This window comes from Vigna angularis, chromosome 5, assembly GCF_016808095.1.
Source record: "Vigna angularis cultivar LongXiaoDou No.4 chromosome 5, ASM1680809v1, whole genome shotgun sequence".
Classification (NCBI taxonomy): domain Eukaryota; kingdom Viridiplantae; phylum Streptophyta; class Magnoliopsida; order Fabales; family Fabaceae; genus Vigna; species Vigna angularis.
Window position 1 is genome coordinate 37,603,501 of NC_068974.1, and position 20,192 is coordinate 37,623,692.

The 20,192-nt window shown below is 34.1% G+C and overlaps 3 protein-coding genes across 7 annotated transcripts; 1 reads left to right on the plus strand and 2 right to left on the minus strand.

Annotated features, from left to right (window-relative positions):
* On the plus strand, positions 1 to 4,189 carry LOC108340278 (F-box protein At2g16365). 3 transcript variants are annotated; one of them, XM_017577536.2, is made up of 5 exons: positions 1 to 233; positions 318 to 357; positions 694 to 2,186; positions 2,400 to 2,425; positions 2,983 to 4,189. In XM_017577536.2, the coding sequence occupies exons 3-5, from the start codon at positions 734 to 736 to the stop codon at positions 3,739 to 3,741; spliced, it is 2,238 nt and encodes a 745-aa protein (XP_017433025.1). In that variant the 5' UTR covers positions 1 to 233; positions 318 to 357; positions 694 to 733; the 3' UTR covers positions 3,742 to 4,189. The 3 variants fall into 3 exon arrangements, with proteins under 3 accessions (XP_017433025.1, XP_017433024.1, XP_017433027.1); XM_017577538.2 differs by having other exon boundaries at positions 2 to 233; positions 759 to 2,186; XM_017577535.2 differs by having other exon boundaries at positions 1 to 357.
* Positions 4,190 to 5,494: 1,305 nt separating this feature from the next.
* LOC108340279 (glucose-1-phosphate adenylyltransferase large subunit 1) lies at positions 5,495 to 10,376 on the minus strand. 3 transcript variants are annotated; one of them, XM_017577540.2, is made up of 15 exons: positions 10,164 to 10,376; positions 9,464 to 9,827; positions 9,111 to 9,233; positions 8,867 to 9,037; positions 8,506 to 8,598; positions 8,334 to 8,417; positions 8,095 to 8,150; positions 7,817 to 7,910; positions 7,270 to 7,455; positions 7,047 to 7,127; positions 6,578 to 6,664; positions 6,391 to 6,495; positions 6,186 to 6,292; positions 5,983 to 6,043; positions 5,495 to 5,838 (listed from the first exon to the last, which is right to left on the minus strand). In XM_017577540.2, the coding sequence occupies exons 2-15, from the start codon at positions 9,698 to 9,700 to the stop codon at positions 5,737 to 5,739; spliced, it is 1,587 nt and encodes a 528-aa protein (XP_017433029.2). In that variant the 5' UTR covers positions 9,701 to 9,827; positions 10,164 to 10,376; the 3' UTR covers positions 5,495 to 5,736. The 3 variants fall into 3 exon arrangements, with proteins under 3 accessions (XP_017433029.2, XP_017433028.2, XP_017433030.2); XM_017577539.2 differs by having other exon boundaries at positions 10,100 to 10,376; XM_017577541.2 differs by lacking the exon at positions 10,164 to 10,376 and adding an exon at positions 9,964 to 10,102.
* Positions 10,377 to 19,163: 8,787 nt separating this feature from the next.
* Positions 19,164 to 20,192, minus strand: LOC108340189 (uncharacterized). The gene has a single exon (XM_017577400.2). It carries the CDS (start codon positions 20,127 to 20,129, stop codon positions 19,239 to 19,241), a length of 891 nt encoding a protein of 296 aa, XP_017432889.1. The 5' UTR covers positions 20,130 to 20,192; the 3' UTR covers positions 19,164 to 19,238.

Sequence of the window (20,192 nt, forward strand, 5' to 3'; positions counted from 1 at the left end):
ACATACGAGAAAACAGCCCGAAAAAAAGGACCGGGCCAATTGGAAGAAAGGAAAAGTGCAGAATGGTGCGTCCCACTCGCTCCAGTTCGATTCTTGTGGCTGAGGAAGCCAAACTAATCAACGCCAATCTAATCCATCCCAACCACACTGCATCGAAAGATCAACGCTTAGATTTCTCCCACACACACTCGACTCAACTACGACCAACATCTCACCGTTGATTTAATGCTCTCGTACACTTTTCCTTCTTTGTCGTTATTTATTTCCTTCACGTCTTTCATTTCCTTGCTTCTCAAACTCAGTGCTTCTCTTCACAGTTTCGCCGATTTTGCTCTTTCGCCTTTCTCACTTTTGAAGGTACTTACTTACTGTGCGGTTTTTCAATTAATTTGTTCGTTGAATTTGTTGTGAAATTCTGTTGACTGCCTTTTCTGGTTTGTTTTTGTTGAATTCGGTTAAACTGGAGTTGTTTCGATTTTTGATTTCACGCTGAAAGATGTTGTTACTAATATGTATTCGATTATACGGTAGTGATTTCTGTGTCGGGATGGATAGAGTTGGATTTTGCTTACTTCGTGTGCTGGTGTTGAGTTCTGAATCTTGCGATCTAGTTTTGTTCGTTTTTCTGTAGCTGCTGCATGCGATGAATTTTTAGTTGTTGGTAATTTATGTTTTTGAAACATTTGTGGATAGGGGAAATTGGTGGTTTGTTGTTTAAGGAAATCTATCAATCATGATGCCTGATGATACTGCTGCAGAAGCATGTCATGATGGTGGGAGGGGTGAAGCTCAACCAATGAACAGGAACCGGTCGGCGTGGATGGCTCATTGGATGAAGTCAAGTTATAAATCAGCATCCCCTGCTTGCAATCGTTTGGGGGTAGATTGTGAGCTGAATGAAGAGAAAGAAGACGGCGGTGCTGAGCAGCATGGTTTGCTTGGTGGGATAGGTAGTTCTATGCACGCTGGAGCAGTTGGAGAAGCAGTTAGGGCCACAAGTGTTACCTTCAACAGTGAGGCAGACAATGAAAAAGCGAAGAAGGCATGCTGTGATTCCAAATCATTTCCTACACTGAAATTTACTGGAAAGTTGGATGGAGAATTGCCTCTGCAGAGGGAAGAGCACGACGACGAAGATGGGAAATCTGAAACTGAACCCTGCTCTGGAGATGGAACTATTTCTCTCGATAGAGCTGGGACTTCCCGAGCAGGCTTATCATCAATACCTACACATGTTCCTCTGAACATTGAAACCGTAGTAAAAGAGTGTCAAGTGTTGTCTCAAGAAGTTTTACCGACAGCTCTGCTGATGAAATCTCCGTGGGATGTTGAACAGCAGAACCTCACTGTTTCAGCATCACTATGGGATGATTTTGTAAAAGCAGCTTCTGACGCTGACGCAGTGCCAACTGGACGTAGCAAAGGGAAAGCTGTGATGTCCCAACTCACGCATGAACCGTTTGAAATCTGTCAATCCAGCTACAATTTAGCAGCCAGAGGGCGATTCGAAAGTTCCAAATATCATACCTTTTCGTCTCTTTTAATCAGCGAGAAGAAAATGAGCAGCCTCTTAAATCCCCAAAGATCCTTTTTTTCAAGATGGATGCAAGGTGGTATTACTCGTTTACCGCATGATTCAGCAGCTGGTAGCGGCGATAGCTTATATTTTGTTGGTGGTAAGCAACATGAGATTGAAAACTATGTTTCTAATCCAAATATTACGTGCCAGACTGAATCCTCCGAGGCAGATAAACTACAAAAGTTGTGTGGACTAAACTCTGTGGTTGACCGAATTCCCTGTTCTATTCATGATGTGGAATCTATGAAGATATACACCAGTATAGATTCAGTTGAAGAATCGTCTAGAGGACGTCCCAAAATTTCCCAGGCAACTCACCATATTCTAATGTCAAAAAACACTGATGTTACCTTCTCTGACAGAGGTCAGTTCTTTAGAGAGCCAATAGCACCTATCAAATTCAAAGGAAACGCTTTCAATGAGATCCTTGATTTCTCTCCACCCACGAGTGGCCATGCTCTGAAGCTGGAAGGTATAGGAAGCTCCATAAAGAATGGAGGAAAGGAAAATGTCCACGATTTCAAATTTCCAACATGCCTAAAGAATGAGTCATCTGCTGAAACAGATACTATGGACATCGATGCTTTACATAAGAATGATATTCTCGGTATGTATGCACACTCTTGAAGGATGTGCCATATGCTATACTTAATGCTTCATTTAATTTTCAGATATTCTTATTTTGATTAATTGAATACACAATGTTAATTTTTTTTCAGTTAACTTTACTCCTACTATTAGTTTTTGGAGGATGATGTTGTGTGCAATTTGGTGGTTTTTTGGCTATACAGCTGATCCTTCTTCCTGTTGTCTTTTTCAGGTGACGTTTCATTCCAAACAAATAAGGTAATGTTTCTAATTATAATTTGATCTTCTTCCTACAATGACATCAAATTTTCAATCATAACTTTCTTTCTCAAGCATTTGGATGATTTTAGTGCATTTTTTTTTCATGATTGAAATTTAGGTATATTTTGATGAGCTTACTCATAAATCTATACAGAAGAGAAAAATAAGAAGAAAAAATATAATATATTTTTAAGATAAAATTAACTTATGCATGAATTAATTTATAGATATTCTTATATTAACTTCTCTAAAAGATAAGTTTAAGGACTTACATATCAAGGACTAGCTTTTTGTGAAAAATAAAATTGTCATTTATTTATACATTCACATTGGTTATGATGAATGCTGAACAGTGTCATACCGAGAAGCAGCTAATTTGAATGGCACTGTTCCTTCGAACCTAGACTTTTAATAATACACACATGCACCAATATATGTCTTCATTCGCATTTGTAGTTGATTATTTAACAACCACGTGCCTTGTAAAATGTGATACTATATTAAACTTTGAGAGGCTAATTAGGTAGGAGTTGCCAAATTCTTTTATTTTGTAGTGCTCCAAGGATAGTCAAAATTCGCTCACGTCTAAAGTTGCAACAATTTCTTCCAGAGAGAAAAACCTAGCAAAATCAATGAATACAGCTATACCAGACATAAACGAAGAGCCTTGTGACCTTCTTGCTGAGGAGGGTCCTGTGGTTGATAGGGAGGCTAGCACATCACGAACCCACAGCCTTGAATTGGATCACTTTCTTTCTCATGCAGATGAACATGTAAGGTCAAATTCTGGCAATAGCTCTTTTGGATCAGATCCTAGCAGCAGATGGGTCAAACGACTCAAGTTGGGCACATTGGGCTCTGCTCATGGGACTGAGGGTACAAGAATAGGAGAACCTTTCTCGCATGAAAAAGTTAATAGTATATTTGGCAAAATTATGAAAGATAGCAAACTCCGTTTGGAACCGAAAATGATATATCAAGCTGAAGGACAGATGGTGCCGCATATACCTGTAACAGTATCAACAAATGGCAAGTCCACTTTAACTGAAGCGAAGAAAACTGTAGAAATTACCCTTTCACATCCCTGGATTCAAAGATGGAGTCATAATCGTGCTGCTTCTTCCCAAAAGAGGCATGAATTAGGGGAGCTTCATGAACAAAAGTCTTCAAATGGCGTGCTAGAAGAGTCTCAAAAGAAACAGTTTCCGAGCATTGCTGCCATGGCTCTGATGGGAAAGGCAATGAATAGTTTGAATCCATCCGAGCTTATGAAAAAGGGACCAGTGATAGTTTGGAATATGAAGGGGTTTTGAAATCGTTGGCCATTGTTGATATAAATTTTCTATGGAGTTTATGGTGGGTGGGCGATTCTCAGGATTAGTCCAAGAATACATATAAGATTTGACATATGGCTACTTACTTCTGTACTCGAAGTCTTGGAGAAGTTAGAAATGCTAGGGGCCGTGTGTAGCCACAATAATGTTGAATAGTTGCTCATCTTACTTCCATATTCGCCTCAGATTTGGCTTAGTCAAAACACAATATAAGCGCTGCATGCATCTGAAGTAGTTATGTATCGGAGCGTGCATTTTTGTGTATGTATAAAATTATTATGCAATAACTCAGGATGGGAGAAATATCTCAAGAGGGATTGAATCCATTCTTACCACCCAAGTAAACTGCCAAGTTAAGCATATATCGTGGTGAAGGAGTTCATATTGGGTTGAAATTTTCATTCTGAATAATAGCTTCTCAATGCAATGATGTTGTGCTACTTTTTAAGTAAAAAGTTATTTACGATTACATGTATGATTCTCGAGGTCCCAAAGCATGTCGAATTATGATAGAAGAATTAGGCAAGGAAGATTGAAAGAGAAAGGACCCTTACCATGTTTTCAAAGTATAGATTATCATAGTACAAATCGGTTTTGTAAAATTAAGGAGTGGACCATTACAGAACTAATAATACAAAAAAGTACTCCTAACTCCTAAGATTGAAATTCTCAGTCACAGTCTAATTTAATATAAGCGATTTGTAATTAACTTATCGAAAGGAAAATAAAGAATCACAATTTTCGGTTGTTCAATAATGTTTTTAGGAGTAACCTCAAATTTTAATTAAATATTTTATGAAAGGGCTAATCACCTTACAAGTAAACTTTCTAAGAATTAAAATTAGTGAAACATAAATAAGTTATTCAGAAAATATATACACTCGTAATTAAAGGTTTAAATATTGTAAAGAATTAAATTATAACGTACTTTTGAAGATTTTTATAAGATAAAAAGTTTCACACCATGATTTGGAAGAGAATGGCTTTTAGCATGATTTCATTTACTATTGTGTAGGGAAGACCGAGAAAAGGTTTGAAACACAAAGTATCCCTATTCCCAAAGGATAGAAAGACATAAAGCATCGGAAAGAAAAGATGGGAACATTTGTTTGCAGAATCTAAGAGGAATTTGGTCCATGATACAAAAAGCCATTCATACCCTATTGAAAGTAAATGGCATCTGCATCCGTCTTTTTTGTACAATCTACGAATTGCATCCCTACAATGTCTCCACAAACAAAAATTAATGTAAGATAGAACACGACACCCAGGCTAGCCACTGAATGAATCATACAAGAATCATAATCGTCTTTATGCAAGTATCCATTTTTTTTAAAATAACAAAAATTGCTAAGAATAATCAACATGCCATGTGAACTTTTTTCTGATGGCTATTGAATTATTGAGTCATCGATAATTTGATTTAAGAATCAATGTACAACCACTTTTAGAAGTTGCTGTTTTGGCTTGTAGTGAAGGTTTTTTTTTCTGACAAGTGACTAAGCATTTTCCTAGACACCAATTTACTCATTTTTCTTGAACAGGTAAAAATCATTCCACAAAATCTACGTTGTACGTGTCAATCCTTAGGCAATCAATTAATACAAGCATGCAACCTTCTAGACTTACACAACAGCGCTTGTGCTAGTTTCTTAATTCTTTATTGCACACTGCTATAACAAGTACTTGTTTAAATTCAGAATAATTATGGGCTATTCTGTTGCTCAACGTGGAAAGAAGAAAACAGTTCACATCCAGCTTTTCATTTTATTTACTTTTATGCAACTTGATCTGATTTCACATATTGTTTGTTCATTCTACTTTTACATGCAAGACATCTTTCTATTTTGCATATATAACAAAAGGGGGTTCTGATTTCTCAATTTCTGTCCCCAAAGACGGCAAAAGTTCCTTTGAGTGCTTTTTCGAGCTACTTCTTGTCATCAATCCATGCAAATAAGCACTTCCACCCGTTTATATGACAGTGCCATCTTCTATTGTTGCCTTCTCCAATATGACTGTGATTCCTGATCGAATGTAAAATCCATCTTCTGGTCTATCTGCTTCTTGAACTCCCTACAGACCAATAATTTGCTTGTTAATAGGTAACATCATATCATAATACTAATGACTTCTGCTTCACAATTATCCAAGATTAGCAATATATAACCTAACAAAATTGGCTCAAATGTAAAACCAAGATAAGACAATCATGCTTACATCTTTGTTCGTGATGATGACATCTTTCCCTATCTTTGCATTCTTGTCAATTATGCAGTTTCTTCAACAAGGACAACAGGTAGTAAAGATCAGATTATTAATAGGTACATGTTAAACCAAGTCTTTATCATTATAATGACACATTTGTAGTTAGTGTCAACTTCTAAAACCAACATGTATTGTTCATCTTAGGATGAGATTACCTAATTTTTGTATTCCTTCCAATCCCAATGGGAACCTTCCCCTCTGCCAGCAGAGAAGCAATTTCTGATTCAGTTTGGTAATAGTCAGCTCCCATCATTACAGTGTCCTGTAAAAGGTGGTTTTAGAATTTGAGATGGTATGAATCCCAAAACAGAAAGGCATAGCAATTAGAATACTAGGTTTAGAAATTGTGATAGTTATTACCTGGAGCTCAACACCATAATCCAAACGTGAACGTTCCCCCACTATGGAATGTTGAACGATACATTCCCTTAGGAAACATCCATGGGAGATTATTGCATCCACAATCTGCGGAGAAAATCAAGTATTGTGAGTGACACATCTCACGAAACTACTAGAAAAGTTTTCCAATTTGTGGTCAAAATCATACCCGGCATTTGTCTATCTTTGTGGGTGGTAGGAATCTTGGAGAGGTGTAAATGGGTGTTTTGGGGTCATAAAATTTGAACATTGGATTCTGCAAGAGAGGAGCACAATACAGATATTAGTTTCAGGACACTGACAATTTGCTACATTCTATCAGCTACTTGAAGTCTGAGTTTCATTGTAATTTAACCATTACTGATTACACTGTTGATTTATTCTCCTCTGAATTAGTATGCTACAATTTGCAATATAGACTGTTATTCACTTATTCCCTAACTCCCAAGATACAACAGTTATAATATGTTGATTTATTTATGGTGACCTTATGCTAAAAGAACAACCACCGATCTGTATCACACAGAAAGCAAAATAAGGGAAACTTAATATATGCATCTCTGATAGTGTGCCTATACCTACAAATTAAGAATACCAATAAATTACAAACTTGACAAGAGTAAATATCTTGACCTCACCTCTTCAGTAAGAGCCAAGTTAGCATCGTAAAATGATTTTATTGTTCCAATGTCTTCCCAATAGTCATTGTATAAATACGCCTGAAAGAAGATAACAGACATTCAACTTTTGTATTGTTACCTCATTTAGCAGTGATCAGTTCCTTGCAAATGCAAGATATTCACCCTTCGAGAATAGATCCAAACATTTGAAAGGAAATATGATTAGTGCAGTTTCTCTTACCTGGACATTGTGTTCCCTCACAGCTGCAGGAATGATTTCAGATCCGAAGTCATTGGCTGTAGGATATCTCCATTTCAAAAGTTTGAGTAAAACATCCGTCTTGAATACATAAACCCCCATAGATGCAATATATGGTGACTTTTTTGCCTCATGGGGTAACAACCCGAAATCAGAAGTATCTGCTTGCTGCATACAAGCAACAGGAACACATAGTTACAATGAGAAACGACATAAATATACTACGATCACATTATTATGCTGTAACATATAACTTAATATGTTTTGTACGTCACTGTGTGATGCTATCAATGATGTATGACAATTCATTCTGGATATACATATATGTGTATGTATATATATATATATATGTGTATGTATGCATGTATATATATATATATATATATATATATATATATATATATATATATATATATATATATATATATATATATATATATATATATATATATATATATATATATATATGTTCGGTCTGATAGTGACCAGGAACCTATTTTAGTTGAACATTCATTGGCTTAGGACTTACCATTGCTTTTAGATCAGGACCCTTGGGTTTTTCTGAAAAATGGATGATTCGACCTCTGCCATCTACCTTGACCAATCCATAATCTGATGCACGGCTGAAAAAAAGGTGATTGGAAATGAGACTTGAATAATATTATTCTATAGTGACTCCTTCCTTTCCAATGGAAGAGAACATATTCTCCCAGTAGCACAGTGGTAAAAAACAAAGAAACATGCCACTTCAGAAAGAAAAAAAAAATGCAACAAAAAGAACCACAAGTAAAAGGTGACTAAACGCACCTGTCATCTACAGCAGCACATGATACTGTAATATCTGCATTTCTGTCAACGTGACTCTGCATATTTATTACAAGATAGATAACCAGTAAATAAGAACTGCGAAAAAGAATGAAGAAACACTCCTGCATGTCTAGGCAAAATTGTTAAAAGACTTTATGCAAGAACATAAGAAGGGTAGGAGAAAATTGTTAAAAGACTTTATGTCTAGGCTCTTAATTAAGAACAATTAACCTGCATACCTGCACAAGGTCCATGTAATCCATTCGGTATAGATGATCTCCGGCCAAGATCAATACATTCTCAATGTTTTGGTTTTTGGCATCCTACAACATTTTCAAACTATCATCATTCTATTCAACTTGAGAGGAAAAAAATATGAGAGGGGCACGCAGTATATAAGAAAGATTATACCTCAAATACCCATGTAAATTGCCTCACAGCATCTGCGGTTCCTTGGAACCATTTCTTTCCAGCTTCTCCTGGAGTTTGAGTAGCCGCCAGAACCTATTAAGTATTTGAGTTGTTCTGTCATATTAAATCATAATGAACAAAAACAGTGACAGGTCAACAATCATTCTTGTGGCTTATACTTCTCTACCAGTCACAGCACATAAAACTGTATCTCCAATAAAAACATAATACAATTTTATCAACACTTTACCATTTCATGTCTTATTCCCCACAGACATATCTTGCACAAAAAACCAACCAGAGAATGATGTATGAGTCATTTATGATCTCTAACAATCACCATCCTATTTTGGATACATACCTCCACACATCCATCGCCGAAGTTGATTCCATTTCCAAAATAGGTGCGGGAGATGTGACGGTTGAGGGATGCAGAGTTGAATTGGGTCAGTACAAATATTTTGTTGAGGCCACTGTTGATGCAGTTGCTCATTGGGATGTCTATAAGCCTGTAGCATCCTCCGACAGGAACCTACAGAAACATACTTTATCATCTCATCTCATCATGAAAGTGGAACTCCAAGAAAGTGATGAGTTTTACTCACAGCAGGTGTAGCAGCTCGTTTGGTGAGAGGAAATAGTTGAATCCCAGGACCCCCTCCCAGAATGATGGAAACAACATTTTTTGGGTCAGCCTTTCTCCTGAGAAACGCTGGCATTTGAAAAGCCTGAAATTGAAATTCAAAACGAGAATATTGCGTGTTTGGTTTCACATCCCAGATATAGAAACTATTTTTGTTAATCTCCAATAAAAATATAATACAATTCTACGTTGCAGACGTGATTTCTTAGTTCTTAATGTGCTTCCAAACACACTGGTCAAGATCATACTGACCAAGATCATAAAAACTGGGAGTTAGAAAGTATAAAATGGATCCAACAACAGAATTGGACTTACCACTGATTCTTTGGTAGTACTTGACGTAAGAACAGCAGAAACAACACCAGGTTTGGCCTTCTTCACCCTCTCCTGGGTTCTCAAACTTAAGGCCAATTGATTAATGATCCAGGGACTGTAATTAAGGCTCCCTTTGAGTCTCTCACCTAAAAAACCACCATCTTGACGAAAAATATTGTCTTTTCTCGAGTTTACGAAATGGGTATTCGCTTTCAAGGTCACACAAGCAGACACCATTGTGATTGCCTCAACACTGAGAAAAACCTCAATTTCAGGTACCCCAGATGGTAATGATGTGCGACAGTTCAATTCCTTGCAAAAGGACAACCTCCAAATCTCAAAAGCTTGTACTTTGAAGTTGCAACTGTAAGCAAACCAAGTGAAGTATACATTACATTATAACAGTACAGCACAAAGCTGGAGTCACAGTTGATTCTGTCAGAAACTTAAAAGTGACACTAAAATAATAGCAGTGAATGGAAAGAAAAGAAAAATCTTACTTTACAACAGTAGGAATATGAAAAGAAAAACCAAGGAATATGAAGAAATAAAAACTCAACACCCCCAGTTACTTGGAAAGGAATTTTAAGGCAAACAGTTAGAATATGAGCTATGAAGAACAAGAATTGAACTAACATGTGTTGTGTTTATGATGCAAATTGGAATTCAGAAAACTGATCAGAGGGAGGATTTATATTACTGGAAAAGGCAATGAAGGTGGATGAGTTGATAGTGAATGTGATCAAGTGGTGTGAAAGGTTGTGGTTGCCTTTATTGGCTTGTGAGCCTGAGTTTTCACGAGAAAGATGGGAAAAATCTCACGCTTTGGTATAAATCAGTTTTCAAAAACTATAACAGAGCATGTGAAGTATAATTAAATAATGTTGGTTTGCTTCTATGATCTGAAGATCATGTCTAGCTCAAGTTTCTAGGGTCCTCTTATAGAGGGAAAAGTCATTAGGAAACAAACAAATGTCAATTTCAGGCACTAGCCGTTCGTGAAATCAGAGGAAAGTTTTGAGAAAGAAATATGTAAAATTAAAGCTAATTTCCACGGTTGTCATTTGACGACATGTTGCAACATTTCTTTTTGTTGATTATGAGCATGATTTAACTTATCTTCGTAAACATGATTATTGTTGAACTTGATTGAGTTTGATAGGGTAGTTTTCATGCTCGCCATTGGTAACTGGCATTTCCCGTCCAAGAATATAACAGGTTAAATCAAGCAACTTATGCTCAAACATCTTCTATCAATGTAATGATAATGATGATTAAAATTTTCTCACTCGGTTATATAAAAGCTTAAACATGTGCTATTTACTAAAAGATTAAGAGTAGGTGTAGTTTAAAAACGAAAGTCACTTAGCTCTAAATCACCCTTTCAAATTCAACTTCCTTAATTTCATGAAATTTGTAAATTTTCAACGTCAGTAGTTCCATAATTTCAGCTGTACATTTCTCCCGTATACATTCATTTCATTCAAATATTTGCTATAGTTTAATATGACCATAGAAAACCTTTTTTAAAATTGAAAAATAATTGAATTGAATTTTCGATATGTGGCTGTATTAAATATTGACAAGGAGGATTTACTATTTATTTTACTCATATTTATCATGATTTATATCGGTTAATTTAACTGTTTCTACACAGAGAGATTAAAGAAATCAGTCTCATGGAAACTGTAACATCCCAAAATTCTACAGTCATCAACTATATATTTAGAATAATTACACGTAATAGTATGGAGAAACAGTCCTTAAATAAGAGGGGTTAAATTCGCGAATGGCCGAACGGCCTTACATGCAAACATAAGTTACGAGCGTTTACAAAACAATGAGGACGAACGGTTTACAAAATAAAATACCGAACGTCCAAGTAGTTACATCCAGCAAAAGGGCGCTCGCTCACAAGCGGACCGCCATCCTAAATAAACTAACTAAAAACCGAACGAGCTACTGTTCGGCCTTCACTTCAACCTCCACCCGATTTGCTTCATCCAAATTTTCTTCTTCCAGCATTTGATCAAGGGATGCACCACCATCTGCTCACACCCACAACGGATGATCATTGCATTTTGACAAGACGGAAATATACATGGACAGTAGACACATAATGGAAATGCAAGGGTAAGCTTATAATATTTAATTTATAAAATCAACACATACATTTACATTTCAATTCACACATACAACATTTGACTTATCCAATCACAATCATAAACATACGTATATAAGACAGACCGTCCGGACTGTATGAACCATGTAGCTACAGGCGTCCTTGCACCCGAGTGATGTAGTAACTGGGAAGCCCTCAACAGCTGCCACTCGAGGTTAACTCTATCCAAAGTACCTCTAAGGAATAGAGCCTCCTGCCATTCCCACACATGAGTACTCCCTTCTACGTGAAGATGAGTATCACGGAATATCAGGATGGACCAAGCCAGCATTAGCATGCCCACAGTCATACTTTACAAAACTTCAATAATCAATCATATCTGAGACGTTCCTCCTTGGAACGCTCGTTAAAATCCATTTCCAATAATTCGTTCAAATTATCATTCGTCCATATTAAACATTTCTCATATTCACATTTTCATTCTGTGTGCCACTCCCTTAAATTCACGAACGTTCATCATTTAATCAATAGGGACCAACATGTTACAGTACTCCTACCTTCTCGTTTCTGAACAAAAGAAACGAACCATTTATCTACCTAATACGTTTCGACACTTAATAATTTGAAGGTACTGATCTTAGAAGATATGGATGATACTTAGAAAGATTTTAAGTATAAATAATCCAGGTAGAATCCAAAGGATAAACCAGTAAGAAAGTATTTAGATAAACAACCAAATATGAATTGATTTCAGAAAACAACACTGCCAGTCAAAGACCGAACGTTAATTAACAATTTGGACGAACGCCAGTTACGTTCGCTCAGAATTCAATGATAAGGACGAGCGTTCAGTTATAAAACCGAACCCTGCATTGGACGAACGCTGGGTCAATGACCGAGCACAAATCAGAACGTACGCTTGGTATAAACCGAGCGCTATTTAGGACGAACGCTTCGGTATAAGACCGAGCGCCAATTGGGACGAACGTTCAATAAAATGACGAACGCTCTGTAAAACGAACGTTCGACACAAGGTCGAACGACATCAAGGACGAACGCTCGACTTAAGGCCGGACGTCATTGAGGACGAACGCTCGACTTAAGGCCGAACGTCACGTATTTATAAAGTTTCAAATATTTATCTATACTGAGCTGAACCGAACGCTCATTCACAAAATTGGGGACGCTCGTTCTCGAGCAGAATTCATTCCAAATGAATGAATTCCAAACTAAGTTATTTTAGTGAGAACCGAACGGTCTAAGACCGTACAGTGACGAGCGTCATTTTAAAAAAAAGAAAGATTAAAATTCCAGATTTCTCAAGCTTAACAGAATTTTCCAGATTTCCAATTTACAACTTTATAACTTTCATTTCCAGATTTAATTCACCTCAAACATCATCATCATACAGATTTCAACATTTTAATCGTTCCAACCACAACATAACCCTACTCCATTCATACTTGATCAAATCAACATGTATTTAAATCAAAATCAACATCAAATATAATTCATACCAGCAGTGTTCGTTCATAGCAGAGAAGTCAAAACCAGAAATCATATCAGTAAAATTTCCATAACAGTGGTCAACCATACAGCTCAAACATCATGCAGTTCATACATGCACAATAACAGTGATTATCCATACAATTCAAACCGTATATTTTTCTTTCATACAACTCAGATCATACAACATACAGTATAAATTAAACATATAAGCTTCCCTTACCTGGATAGCAGTGAACGTTCAACAGTGTAACTTGAATCTGCCCAACTATAACTTTCTACCCGCTAAGCTCTTCCTTACGCTCCTTAACTAAGTCTAACCAAAGAAAACTCAGAAATTCAGATTTTATCCTTGCATGCAACTGAAACAGCGTTCATAGTAACTCCAGAACTAGGGTATGGCTGGGAAACTTACCGGTTACAGGATCAAAAGAGGTTCAGCTTAAAATGAAGCTTACTGGCCCGTGAACGTTTCTACGGTTTCAGAAAGTTGATTGGAGTTAAAAGAAGTGAGTAATGGTAGAGAGGAGATGAAGGTTCCTAGAGAGAAGGTGGGGAAGTCGTAGAGAGAAGGAGGAGAGAAAGAATTTTCCAGAATTAAGAAAGGAGTGTGCGTGTAGAGCGAGAGATGAATTTTTCTGAAAATGCATGCTTTGTTTCCAGTGCCGAACGTCCGCTCCTCGTCAGCCACGTGCATTCCACTAACGCTTTCCAGATTCCTCTCGCCGTGACACCTGGCGTTCTCTATTGAACTGTCGCGCCCTCCGAGTGACACGCAAACTGCACTGCGTTTTCCCAACTCCAGACCCCATGCAGCGTGACACCTGGCGTCTGCTGTTGGAATGCTCCTCCCTGCTGCCGCCACGTACGTTGTTGAGGTGCCCAGCTCTCCAGCTGCCACGCGTACTCCAATGTACGTTATTTTCCAGGGTCTTACAGAAACAATTATTTTAATTTGATTAAAAATGTTTAAAATATTCAAATCGAGGTCTATATACATTGATAAATTCAATTTTAATAGTAAAATAGATACTCATGTATAATTTAATATTTTTTCTGTCCATTTATGGATAAGTGGAATGAGTATTAATATACCCATGTTTATACACAATATTATTATAAAAAAATTCTTATCATTAATAATAATATTGTTTGAGATTTTGAACATAAATATATTTTATTTCCATTTTTAAAATGGTATTACCATAATTTGAATTTCGAACTAGCAGCTATCAATTATTTAGCTGAGTTATAAAATCTATCACTTAATTAACTATAGATGGTGATTATAATATCAGTGTTAGTACCAACTTTGACCTAAATAATTTTTTCTTTTTAAATCCCAAAAATGGTGTCTAGTGGTTGATTGAGTGGGACCCATTTAAGGTACAAGTTACAAGTAGATTATTCGTAGGTGGGCCATAGAAGTCTCCTCCAGATTTTGGATATAGAGTCCAGCATCAGCATTCACGGTTCTCAATTTCTCAATGTGGGCCAGGTTGGGCCGAACTCAATTTTTTTGTGTTTGTGGATCTCGTGCACTCTCCAGTTGAACCCTTCCCAATGTTTCCACGCACCAATCAATAGCCAAGTAACCAACCAATTATCATTATTTGTATTTTATTTTTATTTTATCATTAAATTTTTAAATATTATTTAATGTAATGTTTTGCAAATTTATTTTGTAAGGTTTTCGGCTGCTATATTAAACTGTATTTTTATTTTATTTTTTTTGTGAAAAACGTGTTCTCCCTTAGTACGTTCGACCACAAAAATTCCCTAAAATATAAGAATTTTTAGGCTTAATTGTTTTTTTTATGGTGATCATAAATATCTTAAGACGAACAAGAAAGAATAATTTCTTTTGTCTTAAGTTTCTTTGGGTCATTCTCGATGAATTTTCACGATAAGATCAAACTTGATATTTTTTTTTCAAACTGATTTTATTATAATATCAGAATTTTCTATTAAAATCAATTTGGATGTGCATGAGATATTTTTTTAAAAAAATATTTTTTAATGGTGAATTGACATGACAAAATGGATATTGCATTTTAGCAATTCGTTTACTTCGGTTTTTAGATAAAAATCTCACTTACGGTGAAAAAAGAAATATCATTTTAGTAAATATAAAAATAACGTAACGTGGTTAGTCTGATTAGGGTTTGTATTCAATATCCTCTCGGATCTTTGAATCACCTATTGATATTTATTTATTTATTTTAGTTTCTTAGGAAGGGGTATTTAACCTTCTAAATTTTATTTTATTTAGTAAGTAATTACCTTAACTTTTTTTTTCTTAATTGATCCTTGGATTATATCATGTACAATACACACTTTAAATTTTAGTTTTATTGCAATCGATCAATAAATCTTACTATATATCACCATAAATTTATCTTATATATTTGAGGTAAATTATTTACACTAAATGCCAACTATTTATCATTTTTTTGTTATTTTTTTTTTTGTAAAAATCAATCATTTTTAAGGATTAACAGGAATAAAATTAAAAATCTAGGTGTCAAGTAAAGTTCATAAAGAAAAGTTTAGGAGATTAAATATTATTTTTATTAATTTTTCTATTTAACTTTGAATTTTGTGTTTAATTTGATAACAAATAAGTGAACTAATTCATTACATAATTTAACAATCGCCTAAATTTTTTAAAAAATATAACTATAATCAATAGGACAGCAAAATATGAGAAATCATTATGATTATGTATGACATTGAAATTATTTATAAATTGAATCCTAAACAAATATAGAAAAATAATTTTATACGAAATAAAGTTGGACAAAAATATAAATATAATCCATATACACAATAAGTTTATTTTAGTTACAAATTTAAAATAAATAAATATTGAACTTAATCGATATTAAAAAAATAAATGGTTTTTTGGTATGAATTTAATCCATTAAAGTTTTCAAATTGAATTCCACTTTGAAAGTGAATGACATTGAATTTCAGATTCCAAAAACTCTTGTAAGTGTCATGTAATGTAACATAATGTCGACAAAAGAATGAAAGGCACAAAACAATTTGATTTATATTGTAAAGAGAATTACTTAAAAAAATAATAATAATTGATTTTAGGGTTCAAAAGAAACAAAATACTACAATCCAACGTAGGGATCATAATGAATGGGAAGATGGACGATTCACGTTGAAGGGTACATTGAAAGCAGATAAGGATTACACTCACTACTGAGAGAGATTGATGGAGAATTGCAACTTGTGTTTCTGCATTAGAACAATAACAAATAATAAATTTATTAACTTTTATATCATATTAAAAAATATAATTCAAAATGGTTTGTAAAATAATATTTATATTTATTTATTTATTATGGAAATTTTAATTCTATAAATCGATTTTATATATGATTGAATTAAAGTTTATTTTTTAACCAACATTAAACATAAAGAATTATTTTAATGTAGATTTAATATTAATTAATTATAATATGAGAAATATACTAACTCATCTATAGAGAATTGGATTTCAATTAACCTTACTAAAACAAAAAATAGTTACTAGTTAATTATTTATGATGAAATATAAGATTAAAGCAAAAAAATATTTATTCATAACCAACTTTATTTTCGCTATTTAATTTTCCTAAGTGGAGTTTTTTTTTCTTTTCGATTTTCAATTATAAAAAGTCATCTATGATAAATTTACAAAAATTTGGAAGAAGAGACTTTCCCATTTTTCAATTCAGACAATACCAACTAATTTTTTAACGTATTTTGTTTGATTTCTTGTTTGTTTGATTTATAAATTGTTGGGTTTCATTTGGCTCTTGACATAGATCGGACACGTGTCCCACAAATATAATGAGGAACATTTATTAACATTTAACATGGTTTCTAACGTTTGCAAATTAGAGGGTGGGTGTGTAAATAGAAGAAAACAAGGTACAAAGTGACAAAATTCACGTGCTATGTTTGCTAATATTATGCTGCTAATTATAATCAGTGGATAAGTAGAACGCTAATAACATTATTTTCATGTTCAAAGAAATGCATTCGAAATGCATTCAAATTACATTACCTGTTTCCATTTTCTGTTTCATCCTTCAATCAAATTCTGAACTATTTTATTTCCAAATTATTAGAGAATTTAAGTTTGAGTGAATAAGTACAAATAAAATGATTATAATAATTTTCAACACAAAATTTTAAAATAAAGATTTTATGAATCTTTTTATTTATATATTATAATTATATATTTTTGGTTTTATTGAATTTCTAACCATTACTTTTTCACATTCTCATGCTTTTTCTTAACTTGGATATGCAATTATCTAATACCTTAATGGATGTCTAGTTTCAAAATACTATTAAATGGTAATATTTTTCCATCACTTGTTTTGATTTTGATGAGAACATTCAGTTTAGCTTGTAAATTGACCTTAGTTTATATATATTAATCCAGTTTAGTTTAAGAACATAACAGCATAAATGGTAACTGAAAGTTATGATGCAGAAAAATCAAGGAAAGAACTTGGAAATGCAGTTATTATTGTTGAGTATGTGGACGATGTTAGTTTTAGGAGATTTTTCTTGGCTGCTCTCCAACCATTATTCCAAGTTCCTTCTAGAAACATGATCAAGAAATAGATATTCAAAGTTATACTTGTGAAAAATCAATAATTTTAACTTGTTTAGATAGTTTTGATGGAAGAATGGTCATTACATCAAATATGTGGACTTCAAGCAATAAGAAAAAAAAAATATGGCTGTCACTCAATATTATATGATGGTTTTTTTGACTTTACAAAGTCGTATTTTGAGGGAATAATAGAAATTCTTACATTATAACTTTCATGATTGTATTTGATATAGTATTATATGACATGTTTTTATTATAAAATGAATTTCAATACAAAGTTCTGCTTTTCATTGAAGTAAGATTTCTCATGCAACTTTTTTTTAGCATAACTTTACATTTTTTGAAAAAAATTCAGTTATTAGAGTTAGAAGTTTCTAGAAGTCTCACATCAACTAGAGATGAAACCAATTTATAATAGATAAATGAATATAAACCTTATTTTACAAGCTGGTTTGTAGAGTTGAGTTAGATTTATAAGTAAGTTGTACATTAAATTTTATTTTTTTTTTATATTAAATATCTAAGGATACAGTATGATATATATATATTCACACTTGATTTGAAGCATAGACTTACTATTCACATCAGATTTTATTATGATTATTGTATTCTTTATCAGTATTATTATTATTATTTTTTAATAATTAAGGTTTTATTAAATACTTGTGAAAGAAAATGGTTTAGTTTTATTTGTGAAATATTACGTAGATAAGTAAATATCTCATAAGATTATATTAAAAAATATATCAAAAGTTACCATTTTGATACAATTCATTTAAGTATATTTTTTTAGGTCTAATTAGTTAAGCCCAATTCATTAAGTGAGAAGACTAAGTCACTCAACATCTCTATTTTACCCTGTGGGTGGGTGGGTGCATGTTGCGAAAATAATTTTCTAGACTTTTAAATTTATTTTATTAAAAATGATTTATTTTCATAATTTCAAGGTTCTTTACCTTAATCAATAAATAATCATAGCTTAAATAAACAAAGGTTACTCTCTTGCAAAAAGATATTTAAACTTTTCAATATATTATTATACGATTTAATATATTTTTCAATATCTTAAGAGTTATTTTTGTCATTTCCATATGACGCACAATTATCCAAGTTCACGTACACCTGATACACTTATTGAGTTGTGGTAAGAATCCAAAAACAACTTTCTTTTTAATGTTAATCGATTTGGAACTTTAATAAATACCTACATGCGAGACAACTATCCAAGTTCACATAAATCTAAAACACCAATTGAGTTGTGGTGACAATCCAAAAACAACTTTCTTCTTCGTATTAATCCATCGATATGGAACTTTAATGAACCAACCATTACTTAATATTCACATTTACTTCTTTTTTTGTGTAATATCCGTAAGTTGTTGACTAGTGGTGTTAAAAGTGTTCAATTCCTTGAATGGACGTGTTGTAATGAAATAACATGACTATCAAAAATCTGATTAAAATGTTTCAATTTATCTCTCTGTATATATATATTACAAAAGTTGATACCCCAATGATCTTAACTAGTGATTGAGGATGTTAAGAAGGGAAACTCTGGTCTTTATCAAACGCCTAAACAGAAATTCAAAACCTTCTTCAAGATCTTGAACAAGCGACTCCACTTTCTCCAACTGGTTTTGCAGTCTACTAATGTTATCAAATTTACTTGTATGGGAAAACATGCAGGATTGCAATGCTTCATCAAGTTGAGCAAATTCACATTCATCTGCCAACTTTGAGCACCCTACTTGCTTCGTCTGCATTAGCTTGGAAACCAAACTCCAGCTGCTTGACTTTGATTGTGCACTCCCTGAGATCAAATGAAGTAGCGTCTGAAATGCTGATAGAGTGACCACTTCCACGTTCTCCATTAAATTTACCAAAGCTACTGTTTGATTATCTTTGTTTGCAGGTGATGACATGCTGCATTTTCTTGGGGTACCCTTCAAATTTGCCAAGGCTTTTGAGATGGCCTTTTTGACCACCTTTCTTGAAGTCAAGAACTTCTTAATCTCTGATCTGAGCTCTACTTCACCCCCCTTTCTCCTTCTCATAATCGATTGAAGTTCTCTCATGCACTCTTTTGTGTGCAGTAGAGAGTCTTTGGCGGTTGTGCACACATCTAAGAGCCTTAAGGATCCATTCAGAAGCTCATCCACCCAGTTTTCTTGACTCTCACGGTGAAGTGCTTCTTGAGTGAGGGGAAGCTGAAACAAATTTTCTACACATTCATGTAGATCTTGCAAACCTCCTAGCTTTTGGCTAAGGGTTGAAGAGGAAGAAGAAGTTTCATGGGAAGCCTTTAACCTGTCCAAGTGCTCATTGCATTGTAGGATAAGTGGGTGTGGTCTAGAGGGTAAGCTGTTTGAACGAGCATGGAAATGGGATTTTGAGTTCAACTGTGAGGTTGCCATTTTTTCCTTAGGGGAAGAGAAGGCTAGATGTTGAGAATAGAATTCAGTTTTTTTATCTACCTT

Coding starts and splice junctions, on each gene's coding strand:
- LOC108340279 (XM_017577540.2), bottom strand. CDS start 9,700: ATGGTGTCTGCTTGTGTGACCTTGAAAGCGAATACCCATTTCGTAAAC. Junction 9,234..9,463: donor GTACTACCAAAGAATCAGTG/GTAAGTCCAATT, acceptor TTTCAATTTCAG/GCTTTTCAAATGCCAGCGTT. Junction 8,418..8,505: donor AATTTACATGGGTATTTGAG/GTATAATCTTTC, acceptor AAAATGTTGTAG/GATGCCAAAAACCAAAACAT.
- LOC108340189 (XM_017577400.2), bottom strand. CDS start 20,129: ATGGCAACCTCACAGTTGAACTCAAAATCCCATTTCCATGCTCGTTCA.
- LOC108340278 (XM_017577535.2), top strand. CDS start 734: ATGATGCCTGATGATACTGCTGCAGAAGCATGTCATGATGGTGGGAGG. Junction 2,187..2,399: donor ACATAAGAATGATATTCTCG/GTATGTATGCAC, acceptor TGTCTTTTTCAG/GTGACGTTTCATTCCAAACA. Junction 2,426..2,982: donor TTTCATTCCAAACAAATAAG/GTAATGTTTCTA, acceptor TTTATTTTGTAG/TGCTCCAAGGATAGTCAAAA.